Consider the following 24,281-nt stretch of genomic DNA (forward strand, 5'->3'; position numbering starts at 1 on the left):
TCTCTCGCACCTGGTCTTAATATTAACCGAAACAAACCACCATGGAACCACCCCAAAATGTTGAGACCCTTGCAAGCCACATAAACTTTCCCAAAAATTTTCCTCCCCCTGAACTGAATGATATCCTCAAAATACCCATCCAAAGCTATTCTGCGCCCCTCAAAGGACAAAGGAGCTCTGTCGGGAGGTTCAAGTTTCCTTCCTGGCCAAGTCTCATTAAACAGTTCTTGGGTGATCATAGTGACCTTTGCTCCTGAGTCTACTAATAAAGAAATGATTTTGTCACCCACACCAAAATTTTCGTATGGATCGACACAATTCGCAGGGTCACCAACAATGACCCCATCATCACGCACAGCTATGACCATGTCTTTGTCGACTTTGGTAGACACATCAACACAATCCTCGCCCTCACGAACCACAACAACCATATCTCTAAGATCATCTTGGATGGTACTAATGTGATCTTCCCCCCTGCTGGTGTTATCAATGCATTCTGTAATGCATCCTACCCCCGTAGTGTTAACCTGACTCTGAGACTTATTGCCAAAACTCATATTTCCCTGCCTAGGATTTTGGCAAATTTTGGCAAAGTGACCAAATTTTCCACAGGTGCGGCAAGTAGCACTCCTAGCCAGACAGAACTTATTATCCTTATTGTGAGAGGGATTCCCACATCTATAACAAATGTCACGTCTAGAAAACAGATTTCTATCGTTGCGTTGTGGATAAGAAGAAGAGTTCCTCTCAACAGGTTGTTGACCAGGACCAGTTCTGGATTCTCTGTTCTCCTTGGACCTCACAATGGAGACAGTCTCTTCATTCTTCTTTTCAAGTTCTTTAACTTCTTTCTTCGATAATTCAATACTTTTTGCAGTGCGGATAACTTCTTCCAGAGTGGGATTCCCTAACGTGAGCAATTTCTGTTGTATCGACTTGTCTGTGCACTTGCAGATGTATTGATCCCTGATCAATTGTTCTCTGAATCCTTCGAACTCACACTCAGCACTCAATTGTCTCAGAGTGGATACATAGGTTTCCACATCTTCGCCTGGGAGTTGGTCCCTTTTGAAGAACTTATGCCTGATCACAACGAGACTAGGTTTCACGTCAAACCTCAACTCCAATTTCATCCTTGTCTCAACATAGTCGTCGATGTCATCTTCATTGTTTCTTGCAATAGGAGGTAAGTGTTTAAAGATTTCCCTACCCTCGAAACCCAAAGAGTGCAAGAGGAGACACTTCTTCCTTTCTGCGCGGTATCTAGACGCGCCTATTGCACCAAGGTATGTTTCGAAGGCGTCAAACCACTTCCTCCAAATTATCGGCGGATTCCCTGGTGTTTCCAGGAAAGGCGGTGGAGGCGAAACAGATTGCATCGCGAGACAAAGTAAATAGGAGTGGAAAAGAAAACAAAAGGAAAACAAGTCTTGTGATGTCGCTGTGCCAACTGAAGAACAATTTCCCCTTAGAACGTTCAGAATGCAGGCTTGTAAGGTAGCAAAGCACGATGCGGAGGGGAAGACTTGTTTGCAATAAGTGAATCCGCTTTTGATTCAGTGGATGCTGGTTTCCCTTGAGTTAATTTTTATAACAATTGACTGTGAATGTAGGAGTAGCGCGTTATGGAGGGGAAGGTTGTGTAAGCTTTAAAAGTACTTTGACCCACAGCGTGTAACGCACAACAGTAAGCTCTGTTGATTCCGTCTTTCGTTTTCACATTACAGCTGTCCCACAACGTGTAGCACAACAGTACTTAAGATTGTTCGTGGTTTGCCAACCACGTAGATTTCAGAAGACAAAATGGCCGCTGCGTGCGTGGACCCGCGTTGCCAACCACAAACGTCGCCGTCAAAATGGCCGACGGGTCGTAAACAGCGTGCCTTACGCTGCCAACCACACGCTCCACAGCGCCAACCACGACCGTTGCGCTTCAGCTCTCCGCCCCCAGATGGACGCGCAAAGGAAACAAATCGGAGCACTTATCTGGAAGTGTCCGTCGTCGTGCGCTCCGCTCAGGACAGGCTCCTTCTGTGGGTTCCGCTCTTCTCCCTCAACGCGACTCCTCTTCTTCGCCGGCGCTGAGGCACACCAACCTTCACTCAGGATTCTCCAAGCTTCACGAGGTAAGACAGCAGGTTTGTTTCATGCTCTTGAGCATCGTCGCCATCAATTCTGTAGTATGAATGATGATTCAGAGACGAAGGAAGCTTTGTATGTTCAAGTTTAATCGGCTCAAGAGCAGCACAGCGACAAGCTAAAAGTACAGCATCCAACTGACAAAACTCTCAGCATTCTACTCGAGCCTCGGAACTCCCAACACCCAGGGTTCCAACAACCAGTGCCCGGTGGGCACAAACACAGAATACTACAAAGAGCTTGAAGGATTGTCCTGTCAGTGGAAGGGAAAAAGATCCAAAGAACTTTCTTCCATCTTCTGAGCATGCTGAAACAGCAGGCTGCCACTGTCTTAATTTGTGTCTCAAAAAATAAATTGCTGTCAATCCAGTCACCGAAAGGCCACCAGTGAGAGCCCAACAGATGAGACTGTTTGCCCATCACTACTACTTCCGATTTTACTGGCATTGAGCTTGAGGCAATTAAAGCTCATCCATTCCACCACCTTGGTCATACAAATCCTAAATTGGTAGGAACCCTCATCATCCACAGGTGTGAGGGACCAAATCAATTGAGTTTCATCAGCTTAGCAGATCAGCGAGAACCCATAAGATTTAACAATGTCTGCCAGAGGCCTTACATACAAAATGAATAGCGTGGTGCTCAAGGAATATCCCTGAGCCACTCCAAACCTTAGCTGATGTTTGGTGGAAGTGAAGAGGGACAATACAACTTGAAAAGAGCAACCTTACTGTAAAGATGTGTACCAGGTTAGTGCTTTGTCACAGATGCTGAACTCCCTCAGTCTCTTAACGAACACTTTGTGTGAGACTGTATCGATGCTACCATGGTGTTACTGACATTGAGAGTCATCTTGATGGTGCGCACAATGCCAAGACATGTTTCTTCTTCATCATTGCATATGTCCTCGACAATAAACACGTTGCAGACAATGCTATCCTACATGCCAAGTGCCTAGGCATCAAAGGTAGCTGGTGATATTTATGATTGTTTTCCCTTCTTAGACTTGCCTTCTGAGAAGGCTTGTGAAGGGTCTGCTCTCTTTGAGATGGAGGGGTACCTGATGGCTTTTTATTTTATTAAATGTTTCATACTGTTTGGACCTGGTCCTTTTTAAAGGGTTATCCCCAAACTTTACTGCCTTCTTCGTCCTATTTTTCTGACCTGTTTTTGTTGGTTTTAGGACTCTGGGCATTTTACCACTACTAACCATAGTGCATATGCTCTCTGTCTAAATTGCATTGGTGATTGGTTTATCCATGATTGGCATATTTAATTTACTAGTAAGTCCCCAGTAAAGTGCACCAGGTGTGCCCAGGGCCTGTAAATCAAATGTTACAAGTGGGCCTGCAGTACTGATTGTCAGGGCCGAACTGGGAACCAAAACCGGCCCTGGCAAAGTGCTCGGCCGCCCCCCCCCCTCCACCCCCCAGGGGGGTGTGGGGTGGTGGTGCGACCGCGCTCTTTGCCAGGGCCGGTTTTCAGCCGATTTTGTTACAGGGCCGTTTTTGCAGCAATGCTGCAAAAACGGCCCTGTAATAAAAACGGCCCCGGGGACCCAAAACCGGCCCCCACCCTTGCGGCGCACCGGGGGTTTGCCCTTGCCCGCAACGGCCAGTCTGGGCCTGCTGATTGTGCCACCACATGAGTTTCCCTGCAAACGTGACTCAGACCTGCCACTACAGTATCTGTGTGTGCAGTTTTAAACTGCCATTTTGACCTGGGAAGTGCACCCACTTGGCAGGCCCAAACCTTCTTTTTTACTGCATGTACGTTACCCCTAGGTAGGCCGAAGTCAGCGTGCAGTTTATTTAAAAGGTAGGACATGTGCCATTCTGCTTTACATGTCCTAATAGTGAAATACTGCTAACTTCGTTTTTCATTACTGCAAACACTATCTCTCCCATAGGGTAAAATGGGTTTTGCCTTGAAATATCTTTTAACCCTTTCGATGCTAGTGACGGAACGGTTCCGTCACGAGCGCCGGTTGGGCTGTGCTTATGACGGAACCGTTCCATCACTACCACGCCCGTTATTTAGAACCTTCAGCACAGCGCGAAAATTTGCGCCGCGCTGAAGGTGTTACGTTTAATTTCCCATTGGGAGCAGATTTAGATTTGGAGTTTGGGGTCTCTGAACTCACACTTTAAAAGTACATCTTTTGGTGAAGTTGGTTTTTAAATTGCGTGTCTGAAACTGCCACTTTTAGGAAGTGGGCTTATCTTGCTTAGCCATTCTGTGCCTCTGCCTGTCTGTAGAATACACGTCTGGGTTGGCTGACAGTTGGGCTCTTGTGCATTCACTCTAGAAAGTCACACAAAGAGAGCTAAGGTGTGCCTTGCATATTTTTATGGGCCATCACCAGGCTGATGGGCCTTTCTGAGCTAGAGTGGTGAAAGGAGTTATCACTCACACATAGCTGTCTCAACCCTCCTATATTGTAGTGTGCCTAGAGCCAGGTGAGGGAAAGGCAGGGTCTTGAGCACTGCAAAGACTTTCCTTTGAAGTTTGCCTACTTCATAGGCAAAAAGGGGTATAAGTATTGGACCTCTGAAACCCCAAATTCACAATGCTTTTGGACTGAGGACAATCTACCCGGAAGAATAGCTGGATGCTTTAGGAGGGAGTGCCACTCTGTCTGATGCTTTATTGTGCTGGCCTGCTACTTGCTTCTTCTTTTCTGGGAGTGAAAGGACTAGACTTTGTTATCTACATCCTGCTCCCAAGGTTCTCCAAGGGCTTGTGGGTGATTGCCTCCTGTTAATAGGTCTAAGGGTGATCAAAGACTGTCTTGTGTGACTTTACATCTTGTACATTTGCAATTTTTTCTGCTTGTATCTTTTATGTAACGCATGTAATCCTAAGTCCTTATGTTTCGCAACTGATTCTTATGTAAAGCGCTCTGACACCTTCTGGTAAAGTTCGCGCTATATAAAATCGCATTATATTAAATCAAATTAAAACCTACAAGTGCCTGGGCTCATCTGTTGAGAGTTCTGACATGCCAAGTGGTGCCAAATCCAGTTTCTGGGCCCTTGGAAGTAGAATCTGGTAAACTAAGAAGAAAATCCATGCATCGACTCCCAGCGCCTGTTTTATCGACCCATCACTGAACAATTTAGTCGCATCACCACTGCATGCATCAAAGTTTGATTTCCAATCCGTATATCGACCACAGTGTACACCGCAGGCCCCAGCTTGAAGTTGCAGCACGTCAGAAAAATCACCGCAGGGTGAGTCCCGAGTATTATGTCACTGACCATGACACCCGCTCCTACTATGGCACAGCACCTGGTCGGCGGCTGTGAAATCGACGCAGCACCAGCTTCGCAGCTGGAAAATCGCTGCAGCATCTGCTTCTCCGCTTTTGTAATGAGGCAGCACATCTGAATTTTTGATGCATCATTGTGTAGTAGCTTGAGAAAAATAATGAGTTTGTATTATCGTATTGTGCCTTATCCTGATTGGTCCTTGATCTGGAAATCACATGTAGGTGTGACAAGTGTTAGAAATGTGTGATTTAAGCTTAATCAAATTAGATGGCATTTCAGAGGCCCTTTTTATTTGTCTTGAAGAAGCTTCTTTGCCTGACCCTTGGTAAGATGCCCTTTCACTTGCCTTTATACCTGATGCTTTTCAGATGTCTTTACACCACAACCCTTCTTTCCTAATCCTTTGGCAGGCCTTTTCCTGACTTAGCAGAGTAGGGTACTCTCTTAATGGGAGAACTGATTCTGTCTGCCATTTCTCGGAGACAACTTTATAGCAGTTTGTATTAGCTTTATTACTTTGAAATGCATTGAACTATACATTGAGTTTTGCATTCATGTAGTGATTATCGATTTGCCACTAACTTGATGATATGAGTTTGTGACTTTGCTTATCCTTTAATAAACATGTATGGGTTTGAAACGTGACCATGCTCTGTTTTTCTTGGATGTCCAAATATTCTTCACATTATTTAAATGTATTGAATATTGATTTTAGCCTCAAATGGAAATAAAGATTCATTCTGAGCCAGAATTTACACCAGGATTTGCACAGAGCACTCTATCATATCTCCTATATGCATTTTCATGATTTTTCAACTCCTTCCTCAAAATCCGTTGCCACAAAGGACAATCTTCTGCAGCATATAGGAAGGAGAGATACACAATTCATGGAATGCCAGGGCGTTTCATTGGTTTCTTCATGCAACATGAAGGGCACTACACAAAAAGGGGCATCATGATGTAACCAGAATCAAATAAAGTCTGTGTCATGTTAAATTCACTAGAAAAATCGGAAGGCAATGGCAACCTATGACATTAAGAGAATAAATGTCACAATTAATTGAAGAGAAAGACATACTTTCAGACTTCCAAACAGGATTCCATCCAGGAAGAGGCCCTGAATCTGCCCTCCTTGCCATCTGGGATGACCTTAAGAATACAGTTGACAGCAACGGGGTTGCTGCGCTACTACTCTTGGACCTCTCAGCTGCCTTTGTCACAGTTGACCATGACACTCTGAAAGAAAGACTCTATGAAGCTGGCATATAGGGAACTGCTTTAGACTGGATAGCGTCCTACCTTCGAAACAGAACTAATGTCATCCATACCCCACCTTTCTCGTCCAAACCATACTCCACAAAAGCAGGGGTCCTTCAAGGTTCTATCATCTCGCCCATGCTTTTCAACATCTACATAAAGTCATTACCAGTACTGATCAATAAATTTCACCTCACGTGCTATAACTATGCAGATGACATGCAAATACCCCTTCAACTGGAATGCCCCAAAGACATTGGAAAATCACCAAATTTCAGCTGTCTCAGAGCCGTGGATCAGTGGATGACCTGGAGCCATCTCAAATTGAATGCTTCAAAAACTGAAATACTCACGTGTGGCGATTTGAAACATTACAACCCGCTTGCCACATGGCCTGATGAACTGGGATCACTGCCTAAAGTATCGAAGGAAGTAAGTAACCTCGGAATGACCATGGACTCCAAGCTTTCGATGAATGCCCAAGTGGATAAACTAGCAAGATCAAGCTTTGCTACTATAAAAAAAACGCTGCGACGAATTTCCCCTCAATTGGGATTTCCACACAAGGTCCAAGCTACCATCTCTCTTGTTCTGTCCAAACTCGATTACGCCAATAGCCTCTACCACGGATCACCTTTAACGACCATGAAAAGACTACAAGGGATTCAGAACTCGGCTGCCAGACTACTCTTGCATATCAAACCGCGAGACCACATCTCCCCTGCCTTGAAAGCCCTGCATTGGTTACCGGTTGCCAGAAGATCCACGTTCAAGCTGCGTTGTATCACCCACAAAGCAATACATGGAATGGGGCCGCTCTTCATCGAGAATAAATTCACCAAGCACATTCAACAAAGGAACCTCCGTTCTAAAGAGACATCTCGCCTCAAAATTCCACCATACAAGAAAGAAAACATGGGTGGCACATTCATCTCTGTTCAAGCAGCCAAACTATGGAACTCTTTACCCCCCAACATAAGGTCCACCGACAACCACCTTATCTTCAGAAAACTACTCAAGATTTGGCTCTTCCGCACATAAGCACCATACACAAACAGAAATTTACAGCATATCCCTCTGTATACAAGCATTTTTTTCCCATAATAGATATGTACCTATCTTTGCGTATTACTTTGTATAAACATGTCAAATAATTATGTTGTTGAGAGAAAAAATTATAATAATAAATATATAAAAATCATCTTTGGTCTACGTATACATACTTCCATAGTGCATCTATGTACCTTCTATGTACTTGGATCTGTGTGTCTGTTACTTTTCTCCTGAAAAAGCATATCCAATGCACTACCCTATTTCTCATCCTGTGCCTCTATCAATATCTTTAATCTACATATACTTACCTCCTTTATGTATCTATATACTTTCAATGTAATTATAGATCTATATATTGATCACTTTCTTCTAATTTAGCATTTCCAATGCACTACCCTATTTCTCAGCCTATACTTCGCTCAATATATCTTTAGCCCAACCTTCTGACTCATCTCAACTTCTTCTACTACTCCTTCCAATGCACTACCCTATCTCTCATCCTATACATCTATCAATATGTCCTCTACATCCACTCTCTCATTTATCCCAAACCCCATACCACTACTATGATTGCCAAAATAACCCTTTCTAGACTCTCTCCTACTCTACCCCTCTTGCATCATCTGACAACTCTTTTACTATACCGATCCCCTAAAACAAACCTTTCTAAACTCTTTCCTCTGAGTCCTCCCCTCCAAAACTCCTTTTTACTCATCCAAAAGCCTCCTCCTATTGCTAATACCTGAAAAAAAATTAAAAAATCTTTCACTCTTTTTTATCCCTCCACTATCCTTTTCAATCGAAATAAACAGACTAACATGTTCACTTCTCAAATTCCATATTAAACTATACTAATATACTACCCAAATAACGGAATAACATATCCACTACTCAAATTAGTTCATTTTTTTTTACTATACTAACTTTCAACAGTAATCCTTTATGGGTTCCGGAGTGGCGTGCTACTCGCCAAAAAAGCGATTCAACACCCAACAGGGGTAACAAGTGCTATATGAATGCAAATCTTTCTTCCCCTTTTATCCCTCCGCTATCCTTCTCACTCCAAGTAACTGACTAATATCCACCACTGAAATTATTTCATATTTCACCATATTAATTCACCACTAATCCTTTGTAGGCTTCCTGAATAGCGTGCGTCAAGAAGCGCTATGTAAATACAAACCTTTGTCCTCCTCTATCCTTCTGCTATCATTCCAAATCCAAATAACTTACCAACCTATCCACCACTTAAAATGTACTTGCATGTTTCACTATACTAATTCAACACTAATCCTCTATGGGTCCCGGAGTAGCGTGCTACTCGCCAAAAAAGTGCTTCAACGCCTCGTCGGGGGCAGTAAGCGCTATATAAATGCAATTACAATACAATACAATACTCCACAACTGCAGATCATAAAGAAGCAACTTAACTGATAGCTCAAGCGTGACTTTCCATGGGGAAGTCAACCTAGTCAGGACTTAATCACTAAAATAGCCAAAATTAAACAAACCTACAAAAAAAACATTTGATCTGCAAAACACAACTTCAGGATGGGTCTCTAGACCAAACTGCTCCACACAAGCAAGCAAAGGTACTCTAAATCCTTCTGGGCTGTAATAAACAAATTGAAAAATGGCCGTAATCAGCACTCTAACACTTGCATCATGGAAGCGGCCTGGTCAACCCACATCACCACCACCGATAACTAGGCTGAACAGGACCCTTCCCCGTCAACACATGCTGAGGCCTACAAGGAGGAGCAACTAAGCCTTCATCCTACAGATACGTCAGAAACAAGTTGCCCAAATGCTAAAAAGGTTCAGCTCTGAGGGGGCTCCAGGGCCTAACAGCCTCCAAAATGCGTTATTCCATGTCAGCAAACATCATCCTGGAATCCTGGCGAGGTAGCTTCTTACAGACAATATATAAATCTGGTGAGCGCTGAAACCCCACCAACTATAGATTAATCACCTTAATCGATGTTGGAGCCAAGATCTACGGGCCCGATTCATAAAAGTAATCTGAGCCAAAATCCTAACTTTCGACTTTCAGTATTCACAAAAGTCCTTTAGGAGTAGTAAAGGTAGGATTCCTAACTTTACTACTCCTAAACTAAAACAAAATCCTAACTTTATGACTTCCTGTATTCCCAAAAGGCATTTAAAGTTAGGATTTAGTCTCAGTTTAGAAGTAGTAAAGTTAGGAATCCTAACTTTATTACTCTTAAATACCTTTTGTGAATACCAAAAGTCGTAGAGCTAGGATTTGGTCTCAGATTACTTTTGTGAATCAGGCCCTACGCGTCCAGCTTGCTCATCGACCTAGAGGACTGGGCCAATCGATCAAACATAGTCCTGAAAACTCACACAGGTTTCAGACCAGGAATGAGCACTCTAAACAACTTGCTGGTGGTTATTCTCCTGGCTGAGGAAGCAGTCACCATATCCAACAAGCTCTATGCCTGCTTCATAGATGTAAAGGCATCTTTCGAGGGTTCAGCTGTAGGTAAAATGGCACAGTGGGGGGTGCCGGCGAAATAGCTGGAGGCAATCATTAACCTATATTCCAACACTTGTGTACAAATTAGGCTAAGCGACGGTCGAAGAATCACCCAAAAAATTAACACCAACATTGACCTACAAAAGGGGTGCTTCCTGGCTCCCTGCCGATTCAACATAAAACAGCTGGTCTCGATAGCCACTTCGCCCATGTGCAGGGCGATCCTCCCAGGCTGGGCTTCACAAATAGGATGTCTCCCCGGCCTTGCTAACCCACAGACAAAAACTCATAAGTCCATCTTTAAGACCTTTGTGAATCAGATCATGCTGTCCAGCTGGAATAGCCTTACTTAGAGGGAACCAGGTGCAATTAACATGCAAGGCTGTGAGGTTCCTGGGCCTCCACACCAAAGAGCTGGAAAAGTATAAAACTTGACTTGTCTCCCTTCTCCGATCCGTTTTCCAAGCCGAGGGCTGCTTTAGTACAATCAATGTCCTCAAGAAGCTGGAAGTGCATTGCACTTTATACTTTGGTCCTGCTTTTAAACTTATATTTTTATTCTGTTACCCGATCCGGTTGGCGCCACTACAAGAAAGCACAAAGTACCACACACCTGATCACCCTAGATCTGCCCCTTACACTTCCTTGTCAAGTTACCCATCAATTAACGAATGAGGTGTCTAAACCCTTATCATGGCTTGCTTACATATGTAATTTAGTTGTTTATAAGTCCTATCCTTCATGGATTGCTTGATCATTTATACACAAAATATTTTAAATAATCTACCAACAAAACAGCACTTGTATTTAGTACATCACAATAGCAGCACAAAGGGCACTTTATGTATGAGGATTGCACGATATGAGAAGCACTTTACTATATGAAAGACTCACGCCACATAACAGATAAAGCATATTTAAGTGAGCCCGGCAGATTTCTAACATTTTGATTGATTGTATTGTTCTGTCCAGCTCATCCCGACTCATCCCGATATTACATAAGTTTATTTGTCAGAAAGTTGCAGCTTAATTTGATTGTATGTGATATGGCATTGACTTTTAATGTGTTTTAAAGAACATGTAATGGTTTTAATAACTATGCATGATAAATCAATTTGAAACTAGTTTTAAAATAGAACTGAGGCATGAAGGGCTGCAGTGGGACATTTGTGGTTCAGTATTGCTGTCTTTCAACTTTATGAATTTCCAGCTAGTCCTTTTTGTTTTCTCTTCTTTTCCTTTTTCATTAAAAGGGAATACGAAATTAAAGTGCAGCCCCATTTCCGTTTTAGGGGTTTTCTAACTACAGTTACTTATTTCTCAAAAGAAACTACATTATTTTATTGTAGCCTGCAGATACATTTCTATTTATGCTTAAAATGTTTTTTTTCAGGCGAGATATTCATCTTCCTGAAATATTTGTATATTGCAGCCTAGATACTGGAGTAGCAGATTGCTTGGCAAGCCTAGGCATTAGTTAGATATTACTTGACGTCTATAAAAGGATCATTCCAGGTCAATAAAAGGATTGGCAAAGACAATAGGGCTTGCTTTTGGGATCTATTGGCTTTGCCAACGGGTTTGAACCATGCTGTACAGCATTTCCTCGATGCTGTGCCACATAGCTAAAGAAAAGAAAGAAAATTAATTGACTATCGTGTGGCGGCCATGCCATTTTGTAGGTTCGCGCACTATGCATGTGCATGCCCAATAAATCACCGCTTTTTTAATTACCAATTTGGATTGGTACATAACAAAAAAATAAGTAGCACAAAAGTGTTTTGAATTTTTAAAGCATGTCTGGGCAATTCGTGGGGCACAGGTGAGGGGAAGCATCACAAAGTACAATTGGGAGAAGCATCACAAAGGACGTGAGTGGAGGGGAACAACATAGAGGTCTGGGGTAAGGGGGAGGGATCAACAAGCAAGAATGAGCAACATGGATTGCAACCAGAGAGAAAACTACACAAGGAGATAGCTGGAAAACATATGCACTCTCCTGTACTGTTAAACCTTTAAAAAAAGAAGTAGCGTGTGAAAAGCAAGCAGTGGAGGAACACACGTAATGCACCCATGCTCCAGGGGAGGGACAAAGACAAGAAGAGGAAGGAAAGCTCGCCAAGCTAACAAATGAAAAGCAAGAAAATGAGACTGGCAGTAAAGCCAAGCGATAGTAAGCAATGGGCAGGCTCTAAGCCCACTGTAAGCCTTCGATATATCTTTTCACCTGCAGACAGCTTGCGCTGTCTCATTGGTGAGAGCTAAAGGACGGTAGGTCTGAAACATTTTAGGAAGGTAATAGATTATTCAGATAAAACATTTATGCTACTATCTTCCATCTACATCTTGTTACATTCTTCCTTCAAAACTGAGTTCCATCTTTTGGATAGAAGAGGCAATTTTTTTAAATCAATTATTTAATTTAGTCTGGTCAAAAGTGCGACCAGACAAGTAATTGGTGCTAATAAATACTGTACTACTGGAAAGAAATAAAGGGACATGGAATATGGTTTTCCTGTCTCCTTACCGTCCCTGCTGAGCTTGACGGGTAGCATGGTGGTCTGGAACTCGGCGATCTGTTCCCCTTTCTCAGACAGAGGTCTGAAGTCTTTGGGAAGCTCTGCAATGACGTTCTTCACATACTTTGTTCCACCAAGCCACATGTACATTTCAGACTTTGCAAATATTTCTCCATTGTACGAGCCAGGGGTCTGCAGGGAAATATAAGGGATCACATCAAAGAACATCACCAGCAGAACTCAAAGGTCCAGACCCAAATCTCAATGCATATTCAAGCACTTCAACCAGATCAGAGTCAGTGAGTTTATCAGAATATAAACGTGGTCCCTTCCAAGCCCTACTGACAGTCTGGGCTTAAGCAAATAGACAGGCAGAGAAGTGAAAACCTGAGTGGCCCTGACCCTTATATTTCACTGGAAGGGGATAAACAGTGCCATCATTTTAGATTTAAAAGTGTGCACACTTATAATATGCCTGTTAAATGTACTGTGGTTGGGACAGGCACATGCAGGCTCTGTTGAACACGTGTCAAAATCTGTGATTGTAACACCAGTTACCCAAACATTCCGAGCACACATGATCTGCAAAGGTATGCCAACAATACACAACTCTACCACACAGTGTTGTTGCTCCATGGCACTGACCACAAAAACGTGCCTTGCCACCATGACTATCAGACATCACAGGCGGCTTCTCCGTAATGGAGGAGGAGCATGGCCCCACAGCCCGTGCCAGCAGACAATAAATAAAATGATAATAAGACAATGTTATAATCATTTTATGCTGTCCAAGCCCTGCAATACAATACGTGTAGGGTGGGGCGAAGGCCGAGGCAGGGAGGAGTACTGTGCACTCATTAGTGCTCATGTGTGCTTGACCGGCTGTCCAAGGCCGGCCAAACACACATGCGTACATATGTTTCTCCAACCCTGCTGTGTTGCACAGCAGGATTGGAGAAACAGCACAGGCTCCAATGCACCATCTGAGCGGCAAACAAGGCCACTCAGACCAATCCTGGTGCTGCTCTCTTGTGAGAGCAGGGTCTGGATTGGTTGTGGAGCCTATGCATTGAGGGCCCATCCCCTTAAGGCTCAAAGGCAAAGAGAGAAGCAGCAGGAGCAGAGCAGAGCAGCAGGTAAGTCTGTTTTTTTAAAGTATACTTTATCTCTCCCTCCCTCCATCCCCTCCCCAACTCACCGTCCTCTCCACCCGCGGCTGTCCTACCACTTGAGGTAGGCATCAGCCACCACTGTCATACATGAATCTTAAAGGCTTCTGTCTATGTATCAATTTGATTCTGCTCCTCAGGTAACACATGAAGAACCTGAACTATTCTGAAACCCACCCTAAAGGCTTCTGGGGCAAAGAAAATCAAACTAGATTACCCCCATCCTAAAACAGCTCAGGACTAATACATTCTGCATTGTAAGGTCAGGGATTTTAAAGGAACACACAGAAAAAACCTGTACACAGATGTTCTCTGATTATGTCCTTAGACTTTTCCCTTCCTGCTAACACTTCCAGAAAGAGCCTGAAATCCACATCTATTCCTGCCTTCGACCAGCTGTTAGAAATGGGGATTCTGGTTGATATAGGGATTTGCCCCAGGCCAAGCAGAATCCAGGGTAAGCTAGATACACAACTAAGATAACCTGTGCTCACACTGTCGTAGCTTGGCGCAGAGCAGACAATCTTATCAAAAGAAGCAATGCGTAAAGTATTTGTGCAAAACACCCACAGTAACACAATGAATACACCACAAAAGTTTCCACACAGGTTTATAAAAATAGGTTCTTATATTATACACACAACAATATAAAAACAACAAGAATACAATAGGTACTTTGCAAGTTATGAACTTTGAGTGTAAAAGGTAAACAGTGCCTAATCCGCACTCACTATAATAACCTTGTTGGCAGTTAGGGGAGTAGGGGGAGAGTGTTATGTTCCCTAAACTAGGCCTAAGTAACAAAGTGACCTTTTGCCTTAATTTGTCCTACCTTGCTCTGCATAACGGTTCTAGCACTGACCTTTTACCCAGTTATGTGCTGAATAAATGTTGATTGCTTTACTTGAAACTAGCCTCATTTATTATGCACGAGGAGCCTTAGAAAAATCTCCTGCACAAGACGTACATAACAGGATTAACATACTCTGTACAAAAGTAATTGCTATCTTTCATCCTAAGGCAACCAGTCTACTTTGCATAATTACAATTATTGATTTAGGCTTATATCCATAATCGTACTCACAACATATCGATTGTAGTAGAACCCCTTAAGGCTACCTTTTTGGTATGAATGAACTGCACCTTCACTAGTGAAGGAGAGGAGATGCTTCCACGCTGACACAGACACTGAGGTTCCGGCCTGCTAAAGCTTCAACATGCAGCGGTCTGAAATCCTTTGCGGAATGTCCAACTTGCGAACAAGACAGGGTCCTTCATTCTCTCTCATCAGGTAATGGGGTTAGCTCTTTCCTATTGGATTCTTGGCTTCACATCCACATAAATGCTAGGTACTTTTATGTACACTTAACCCCTTAGCTGCGGCGGCTATTCCGCCGCAGCGCTAAAGGGGAGGCGGGGCCTCGCGGCACTCCCGTACTCATGATGGAACCGCTCCGTCACGGCCCTCGGGTGGGCTGTGCTTGTGAAGGAACGGTTCCGTCACGGCCCCGCCCGCTCTTTAGAATGTCAGCGCAGGCGCGGAATTCGCGCTGCGCAGGCGCGGCGAGCGGGCAGTGACGGAACCGTTCCGTCACCAGCACAGCCCCCCCGAGGCTCGTGATGGAACGGTTCCATCACGGGCACGGAAAGGGTTAAGTAGAGTCAGCATCGTAGGAGTATGCTTGAATACTGTCATGTTTATATGCCTGCATATATTCACTGTTCTAGCACCATGGTAGAATTCTACCTTTCATTTATTCTTTTGTTGCAGCAAACATGTTTTATAATAGAATGACGTTGGTTCAATAAATGCTTATTGAAAATGTCCCCAGCGTTTATTCTGTGTATATCTCTGAGACTAAGTGAGCATGATGGACTGAGCGAAAAGTGCTGTACTGTTTCCACGATCCCTGAAGGGTCAAAGGTGTCATGTTTGATGGTTGCCAGAAACGATTCACTCCTTGGTAAGGTTATGGGGCTTACAGTAGCTCTGTGAGCTAGCTGGTTTGTAGGCAGACATATCATGCGGGGTTGTCCGGAATCAGTCTTGACACCAATTTCTTAGTTTATGTTGTCCAACAAACACGTAGATCCGACATATTTTTAGGAACTACACGACAAAAGAATGACGCTCAATCTGTTCAGGAACTACGAAAGATTACTTTCTCGTCATGTTAGGGTTAAAGCAGTGTACAAACAATACCCGATGAAGGTCCTGCACAGGTCTCTCATGACCGGGGTGTGCAGAAAAGCTCAACTGCCCGCAGGCAGGTCGGGTTTTTACAAGGACCTCGCAGGTCCGAGTTCACGGTACCTCTTCCTCAGCGAAGGAATCCGATGCTAATCTTGTGGTTCTTTTGGTGTGGCGATGGCGCAGACTCAGGGGTCCGATGGCGAAGCGCCACACAGAGGTGGCGATCACTTTTTGAGTCCAGGCCCCTCCCTCAGGGTTGCAGTGAACGACTGGCATAATCTGGGAACTCTCCATTGCTTCCCTCGATGCTGTAGTGAGTTTTACGAGCAGGTCGACACGGGAAGCCCAGCAGGGGCACCACAAAGGTGGGATGAAATGCAGAAGCTGGTAAAACTGTGGGCACGGCAATCTTGCAGGAAGGGTAGACACAGCAAGCTCAATCAGTACCGGTGAAGTATTTTGGCAAAGTAGAGTTAGCGATCAGGCACGGTTGATCTTTGTCAGGTTCAGGCTGCTGGACTCACTAGTTGCAGGGTCCCACAGCAGTAGTAGGCTTAAGTCTTTAATGACCCTGAGACTTTGGGAACTGGGCTAATGCCAGCAAGCCCTTGGAGAATGCTTTAGGTCAATATAAAGGTAGCAGGCATCATGCCAGTCCAACAAGGCACATAGAAAAGTGGCAGTCCCTCCCGCAGCTCAACAAGCAGCAGGCCAACACAGCAGAGCAGTTAGCAAAGTCGCAGTCCCTCCCGGCAGCACATCAGTCCTTCTGGCAATGTGCAGATATAGAGGCAGCAGTTTCTGGTTACAGGTCCAAAAAGTGTCTGTTTTGAATGGGTCAGAGCCCCAGTACCTATACCAAAAACTGCCTTTAATGTGTGGGTAACTTCAAAGGAGCCCTCTGAAGTGCACAGGTCCCCCTTTCTTCCCAGTCCTGTCTGACATTCTAGCTATTGGGGGTAAATCCACCCTTTTTGTGGGGACAGGACACTACCTATTCAAGTGGAGTGTGAGCCCCTCCCCTCCCATCTGCCCAGGAAGACCGATCAGTATGCAGATGAATGCAAATTCAGTTGAGTGTCCTGTGTTGTTGCTGTCCAGAGGGAATGCACGAATGTAGTGCCTCAACAGGAAGCCATAGGAGTACCTGGGGATGGGCGTGATGTGATTAAACCATTTGGTGGAGGAAAAAAGACAAGCTGTGAACTGGGTAACTGTCATGATATGGGCCAGGAATGATTTAGTGATGCTAGAACAGCATTTCCATACTCAAGAAAAGACTGAAATAGAGCACTTGCAATGGTGTTTATCTGAGCAGGTGGGAGACATTTTGACTTTTGTGAACTGAAGATGAAGGAACACTGTTCTGGAAATTGTGGGGGTGGGAGGGAAATACTGACCCAAGAGACTGAACCAATTATCACTCTTGGTTTTCTTACTTTGGCTGATGTCTTCGGAGATGGTCCAAGTACTTTGGGCCGATGATCATAAGGTGGTAATTCCCCAATTCCTACAGAGGAACATTTTAATTTTTGAAGAACTGAGATTCAGTGGTTGATCAGCAATCATTGATCCATTGCTTGGAGGAAATGGTCTAGGCCAGAGCAGTTGAGATCCATTGGGTTTTTGAAGTTGATGACAACATTATATCTTCTGCATAGTTGTAAGATTCTAAACTAAAGGCCTTGGTGACGTCTAGAAATTGGATGAGATGTGTTTTTAAGATGAGTGTAGAAAGTAAGGGACAAGGGACTTTGAGGAAGGCCAGAGTGAAGGAGTTGGAGTGTACAGAAAGAGAGAGAGATAGTTCATGTTTTAAATATTGCATTTTCGGTAAAATATCTTAGTGGGGCAAAGTGCTCTGCAACTCAAAAGATCGTTAGTTAATAGATCCCAGAAAAATCTAAAAATAAGAACGAAGAAATAATACTGTATTTTAAAATATATCTTCTATGCCAAAGGTAATAAGAAAGAAAAATACTTTGAAAATTGGCATTTCATGTCTGGTGATTAAAACAGCTAAGGAATACAATGAAGTAAGACAATCCTAATTTTTCTTTAATAGTAAAAGAATGCAAATGACACAGGATTAAACACTTATGCTATGACTGCGAAACTGCAAATAATTTTAAAGAAAACGAATAATAAGCAAAACCACATGTACCCCACATGTACACTATGTAATATCAAGGAAAATTAATAACGTGAGGGACCATGTGTAGCGCAGTTTGTACTATTTAATGTAAACTAATATTTATAATAATCTCTAGTTTGTAAAAGGCATAAAAGCTTCATGAAACCGCCCAAAATTAAGCCTATCCTTAGTCTCCTGATATTAATATGCTTTTTTTCTTATTAAAATCATACTTCGTGAGATGACACTATTATAATACATAATCATCACTGAAGATATTTTCAGCCTTCCTTATATTTTTCCTCTTTATATTTGTGTTTCGTTACTTTTTTTTATAAGCTATTGTTAATTGGCACCTTGAATTAGAGGCCATTCTCCAAATCCTACTTACCTGAAAAAACACAGTATGCATTTTTGCACAATCTTTTCCTTTTTCCTCCTCCACAACAGAATAGAGCACATCTTGTGCTGGTATCCGAGCGTAGGCAACACGCTTGTTATTGCTGAGTATCCAGACCAGCACATCGGGGAGTGTGCACTGGGGCTGTGAGAGAATTAAAATAGACAGTCATGTGTGAACACGGCAGGCACATATAAGACAGTACATCACTAGGAGGAGTGGGAATTACATATTCCTTACTTCTAACACTATGTTTAGAGCATTGGCCTTTAAAAAAGGAGAGCTTACATCGCTTCCGTCCTCTATATTCCCATGAGGAAGTGATAGCAGAACTTGACTCGAGTCCATCCCAGATGCTCGATACTCATTGTTTTTGTGTGGAGTTATGTTTGTCTTATATATCCAAATTCATAAACAAACTAACACCTCATTCTTTAAGCTCTACTGCTTATTCAAAACCCTGCCCAGTGCTCATCCATGTCTATATTATAAGAAGAAAACTAATTTCCCCATTAATGAGCCTTTCATAACTCATTCGGAAAGCCCTCCTATTTAAAGACTATTATGAAGGCTTCAAGAACGTGTATTAGTAAGCTCCAGCTGAAGTAGAATGTCAGGGTGCTGATAGGTTCATTCATAAGTGTGTAAATACAATGAATTAGTGCTATTAGACTGGAGTGAAAGAGAAGAACAATTACATAGAAGGGTTATAGCAGCCCTCAATTCTGGGGAAATTGAGGGGAGTAGAATCCAGATATGTAAGAAATTGGGCTACTGGCTGACTGGGTTACTGGTTGATTGGGGTGTGAGCCGTGGCCAAACACCAACCACAATCTTTGTCAGGGTGAGGAACAAGCAAACCCCAAATTAACCTGTATCCAGCCTCCTGGTAGCTTGGCACAGATAAGTCGAGCTTAACTTAGAGGCAATATGTAATGTATTTGTGCAACACTTTAAACAGTAAAACAGTGAAAACACCACACAAAAAGATCCCACACCATATTAGATTAATAGACCAAATGTAATAAATAAAACAGGACCAAAACAACAAAATCCAGTGACACAAAACATGAACTGGTTACCTACTCACGTTTGGACATTACACTTATAAATGTAATAAGGTAACTCCTATGTTATCTATTGGAGAGGTAGGCCTTATTGTAGTAAAACATAAATGTAAGAGTTTTCACTGCCAGGGTATGTAAAGCCTACAAGTACATGCCCTGCTTTTTAAATAAATTGCACCCTGTCCTCTGGGCTGTCCAGGGCCTACCCTAGGAGTGACTGATATGTTTTAAACAGGAAGGGTTGATCCAGGGAAAAGGTTTATTTTATCAGGTAGAAATGGCAGTTTAAAACTGCACACACACAGACTGCAACTGCAGGCCTGAGGTATGTTCAAGGGCTACTTAAGTGGGTGGCACAATCAGTGCTGCAGTCCCACTCCTAGCATTTAATTTACAGGCCCTAGGCACATGTATTGCAACTTTACTAGAGACTTATAAGTACATTAAATATGCCAAACAGGAAAGAACCAATTTAACCATGTTTATAGAAGGGAGCACAAGCACTTTAGCACAGAGTCTTATGGCCAGCAGAAACACATTTAGTAAAAAGTGGAGGCTAAAGGCAAAATGTTTGGGGGGACCCTGCAGAGAGGGCCAAGTCCAACAAGACAGGTTGCTCTTGATATTGAGAAAAAGATTGAGGCTACTTTATGGAGTCTCAACAATCCTATATTTTTCCAGAGTCAAGTGAATGCACCCTCCAAAGGAGGAAACTTCTAGAGCCAATAAGGCAGGAATTTGCACAGGTGAGAGTCAGTGCAGGCTTGATTTCGAAGTGAAATGGAAGATAATCTGAGACTATAAGGAATATTTTATTGGGACCTTAACCAGCAGGAACCCCCATTGGAGCTTGGATGTACACAGGGATAGGTCTGTCATGTTATGAATCTATATAGCCATCTCCTCTTCAATAGATTGTGAATCATTTGCTGGAGATTTTTGATCAGGTCCAAAAGGAACCCGCAGCATTGAAAGTTCTTGATAGCAATTGCTTTCAGAAGAGTCATAGCCCAGGTCATAGCTGGGGTGTCCATATTGGAATCCATTGTCATCTTCATCCTGGAATTATGGATGCTGTGTTTCTTCATCTAGTGGTTCTCCAGATCATCATGATCGCCCTGACATACATGATAAGCATCACTAACCTTCTGTGCCTCATTACCATTGATGGGTTGGGCTATAATCAGGGCAATAAAGGCTATCATTGTCTTATTCTATCTTCTCATAACTCTCGGATGAAGAATGTGGAAGTACCTTGTTTGGGCATGTATACTCTAGAATGAGTACAAAAGTGAATATAGTTTCATAAATGTGTGTGATGCTTATGTAAAAGGCAGTCACACCAGAACCATCTTCTGCCATTACTAGGCCTGCTGGACGCACAAAACTGATTTTGTACCAACATTTTTATTTGACTCATATAGGCCCTCTACCTTGTTGTACACATACACATGTTTTATGTATTTAACTTGCACTGTGTGATCTCTAGGCATTTGTGGTCTTTTGAGGAATATTGTGATTTAATTAAAGCCAACATTCTAATTATTCATCACAAAAATCTGTGTAGGGCATTTTGTTTTTGGTGAATCAAACATTAAGACCCTGAATACAATGTCGGGCGTACCTTAAGGACTTGCGTCTGCCAGACACCGTAGTGGTCTGGAAACCGCTCTGCCCTAGGTCGGCGGTTTCGACCTTGGTATTACGATGCAAACGCACATAGGGAGGTCGCAAACATGCAGTTTATAATTGAAGCTTGTGCGGCGGGTGGAAAATGCCCGCAGCACAAGCTTTCATTGTAAAAGGCATGTTTGAGAACATCCCTCCAACCTATGGTAGGCACCACACGGTGCCTGCCACACTTTGCAGAAATGTTTAGGGGACACCATAGGTGCCCCTCAGCATGCATTGCAGAGGGCCATGTGGAAGGGGGCCCTGCTGGGGCCCCCAAACACTTTCCGACAGTCTTTCAATGTCGGAAACTGTCATCATAATCCCTAGGCAGGAGGGGATTATGTTATGTTTTCCGTTGGAAAGTGTCAGATGGTCCCTCCACCTGCTGCCCCCGACCGCACACATTGTAATGCATCAGTGGGACCGCAGCAGCAGATGGCGGTTTGAATGCAACCAACAAGCCATCTGTTGCTGTCCAACCGCCATCGTAATCGGCCCATTAATGTTTGGTTACAATTTACATCTGTTGCTCCTGGTTATTAATGGTTCATATGCCACTTCAAGTCCATTAATTTTTTGAGAAATTAGCACTGATGAGCAAACATTCTCCATGGTCCAGACCTTCAAGACAAGGCAGATGGTCATTAGAGGATGCCAGATTGACTTGAAAAAGTATAATGTACGATTGGAAAAGAAAAATAGACATCTGGGAAATGAGTAAAACTCATAAGCATTACACGTGGCCTGGGTAAAAGTATGAAGTATGATGGACTAGGAGGGTGGTGGAATTCAGCATAATGCTGTATCATTGATTGAAGTTTGGGTCTTCGCCAACGAAGGATATTGTGTTACTAAGTAGACACCAGGTAATGCTTGTCAGGCATTTTAAATGTATGGACTGTTAATGTAAATTACTGTGTGACTGGACTACACTGGACGACTCATGCGTGTGTATCCATGAAAATTCCAAAGGTAAAGAATAAAGATTTCTTCTGAGCCTGCTGTCTGTCTCTGTCCTCATGGCTTTGCATTGTTCCACCACAGCTAAGGCACAACTACGGTAGGGCTTTCCCAGTGCTTGAAATCGAAATACAAAAAAGTTCAATTACTCACAATCTCACAATACCTATTTGGTACCGAGAAATGTGAAGGCTCTCTCACTAAAAGTGTTTCACCCCTGCTGAAAAATGCTGTTGCTCTTCCTTTAATATTAAATAGCTCTAGGTTCCTAGCATGCCCAAAGGTAGTGTGCATTTTGGGGTATGTACAAAACGATTTGAGTTATCATGGGTGATTTCTGTGCAAACACATAAAGGGAATTCACAATATGGGCACTTTGCCCTTCATTCATAGTCAAGCATATTAATCACGTGGTAAAACTGCATATTGCATTACCTCTCTGGCTGTTTTTCCATGGGCTTACATTATTACAAATTGTAAAGACTCCATGTGTTGCCACCTCTCAACAAGTTTTTCCCAAACAAATATCTTTAGGTAATACTTGGTTTGATTTGTGCGAGAAAACCATCGGGATATGCATAATTTGAGCCAGAATTTGTTACTGACTCAGAATGTGAAATTACACAAAATGACCACCGTCTATGATTGCTTTTAAATAAAGCAATCTTTTTTTAATGCAGCCTGTTTTCCTAACAGTAAAAAGGGTTGAGTTTAAAAAAGGAAATGAAAACTTTCACAAGAATTGTTAGGAGCAGACAGTAGTCGTCCATGGAACAGTTATTGGTGTCTGCTCCACAAAGCAGAAAGGATCCCTTGAGGCCCCTTCCCGTTTGCAAATGGCGTATCGCCTCCCATGAGGCGGTGGTAAAATATTACAGTTTTTTCTCTTAGTATTTCAGATACACTCTTCATTCTTCAAGTGTTTGATACTGCCCTTATTTTGATGTGCTTTTAACAGCTCATTTTCCTCTTTAATGCCAACTGGACATGGCAGTCGAAACGCAGTACTAATACCGTAAGTGTCACTGTACCTCCGAAGCCAAGAATCGCAGCTTTGTAAGCATTCTTCTTGCATCCGCCATTTTTTCCTTCACATTAGCAGGGGTTAATCTTCTGTTAGTTCGTATTCCCTGCTTTGCAACAAAAGCCTAGATAACATAAAAGCACACATTACAGTCAGGAAACACAATGAGTTTAAAGTTGCAACTGCTTAAACATCAACCGCCCAAAATAATCAGACCCAGACACGTGTTTACCAAATAGCCAAAAAGGCCACCTTTATTTTAGATCAGGTAAACTACAAATTCAGGCAATTGACTTTTATAGACTATCAACAATTTAGTAAAATGTGCCAAAACCTTTAATATTTTCCTGCGTATAAAATATTAGCATATTCAGACCGAAACCATCAATAATATGTTGTAAACATTCCTTCCAAACCTTGTGTTTCATTTCTCCTCATTTGATACCTTTACTCCTTTCACTTTTCCTTTCCCCAAATCAAGGATGGGTAGGCCGGCACCAGACCTACCCAGCCCTTAAAACAACACCTCAAAGTTAATCAAGCCTGGGAGCTACCTATCTAACGGTGGCAACTAACTTGTATTTATAAACAAGAGATTTTTTTTATTATTATTTTTTTTTATTTTTTTATTATTATATTTTATTTTTTATTTTATTTTTTTAATTTAGGGATGGGAGGGTGGGACTTCGCTAAACAAACGCCTCCCGCCTCCCAACTGTCACCTCAGGAATGCATTCAGCGCGCACTGCTAACATTCTAAAGCGCGCACCCCCTGCCTACTACTCACCTACCAATCCCTGTGCTCGACCTGACCCATTGGGCGAATGATTCCAGGGGGAGACCGCTCACGCTTCGCTCCCCCTGGGGCCCCCACTACAATAATATGGAAATTTCTTGAGTAGATTTGTAGACGAAAGAA

At 42.9% G+C, this 24,281-nt stretch overlaps 1 protein-coding gene across 1 annotated transcript in view; it reads right to left on the reverse strand.

Moving 5' to 3' along the window:
- LOC147705871 (fer-1-like protein 4) overlaps window positions 1–24,281 on the reverse strand; it is a 1,142,165-nt gene that overhangs the window by 554,193 nt on the left and 563,691 nt on the right. Inside the window, exons 21-23 of the mRNA XM_086932323.1 lie at window positions 23,370–23,486; window positions 18,629–18,781; window positions 12,749–12,932 (exon numbers count right to left, since the gene is read on the reverse strand). Of these exons, the coding sequence (XP_086788449.1) occupies window positions 12,749–12,932; window positions 18,629–18,781; window positions 23,370–23,486 (454 nt within the window). The remainder of the gene's footprint in view (window positions 1–12,748; window positions 12,933–18,628; window positions 18,782–23,369; window positions 23,487–24,281) is intronic.

The sequence above is a fragment of the Lissotriton vulgaris genome, chromosome 7 (assembly GCF_964263255.1).
Source record: "Lissotriton vulgaris chromosome 7, aLisVul1.2, whole genome shotgun sequence".
NCBI classification, from domain to species: domain Eukaryota; kingdom Metazoa; phylum Chordata; class Amphibia; order Caudata; family Salamandridae; genus Lissotriton; species Lissotriton vulgaris.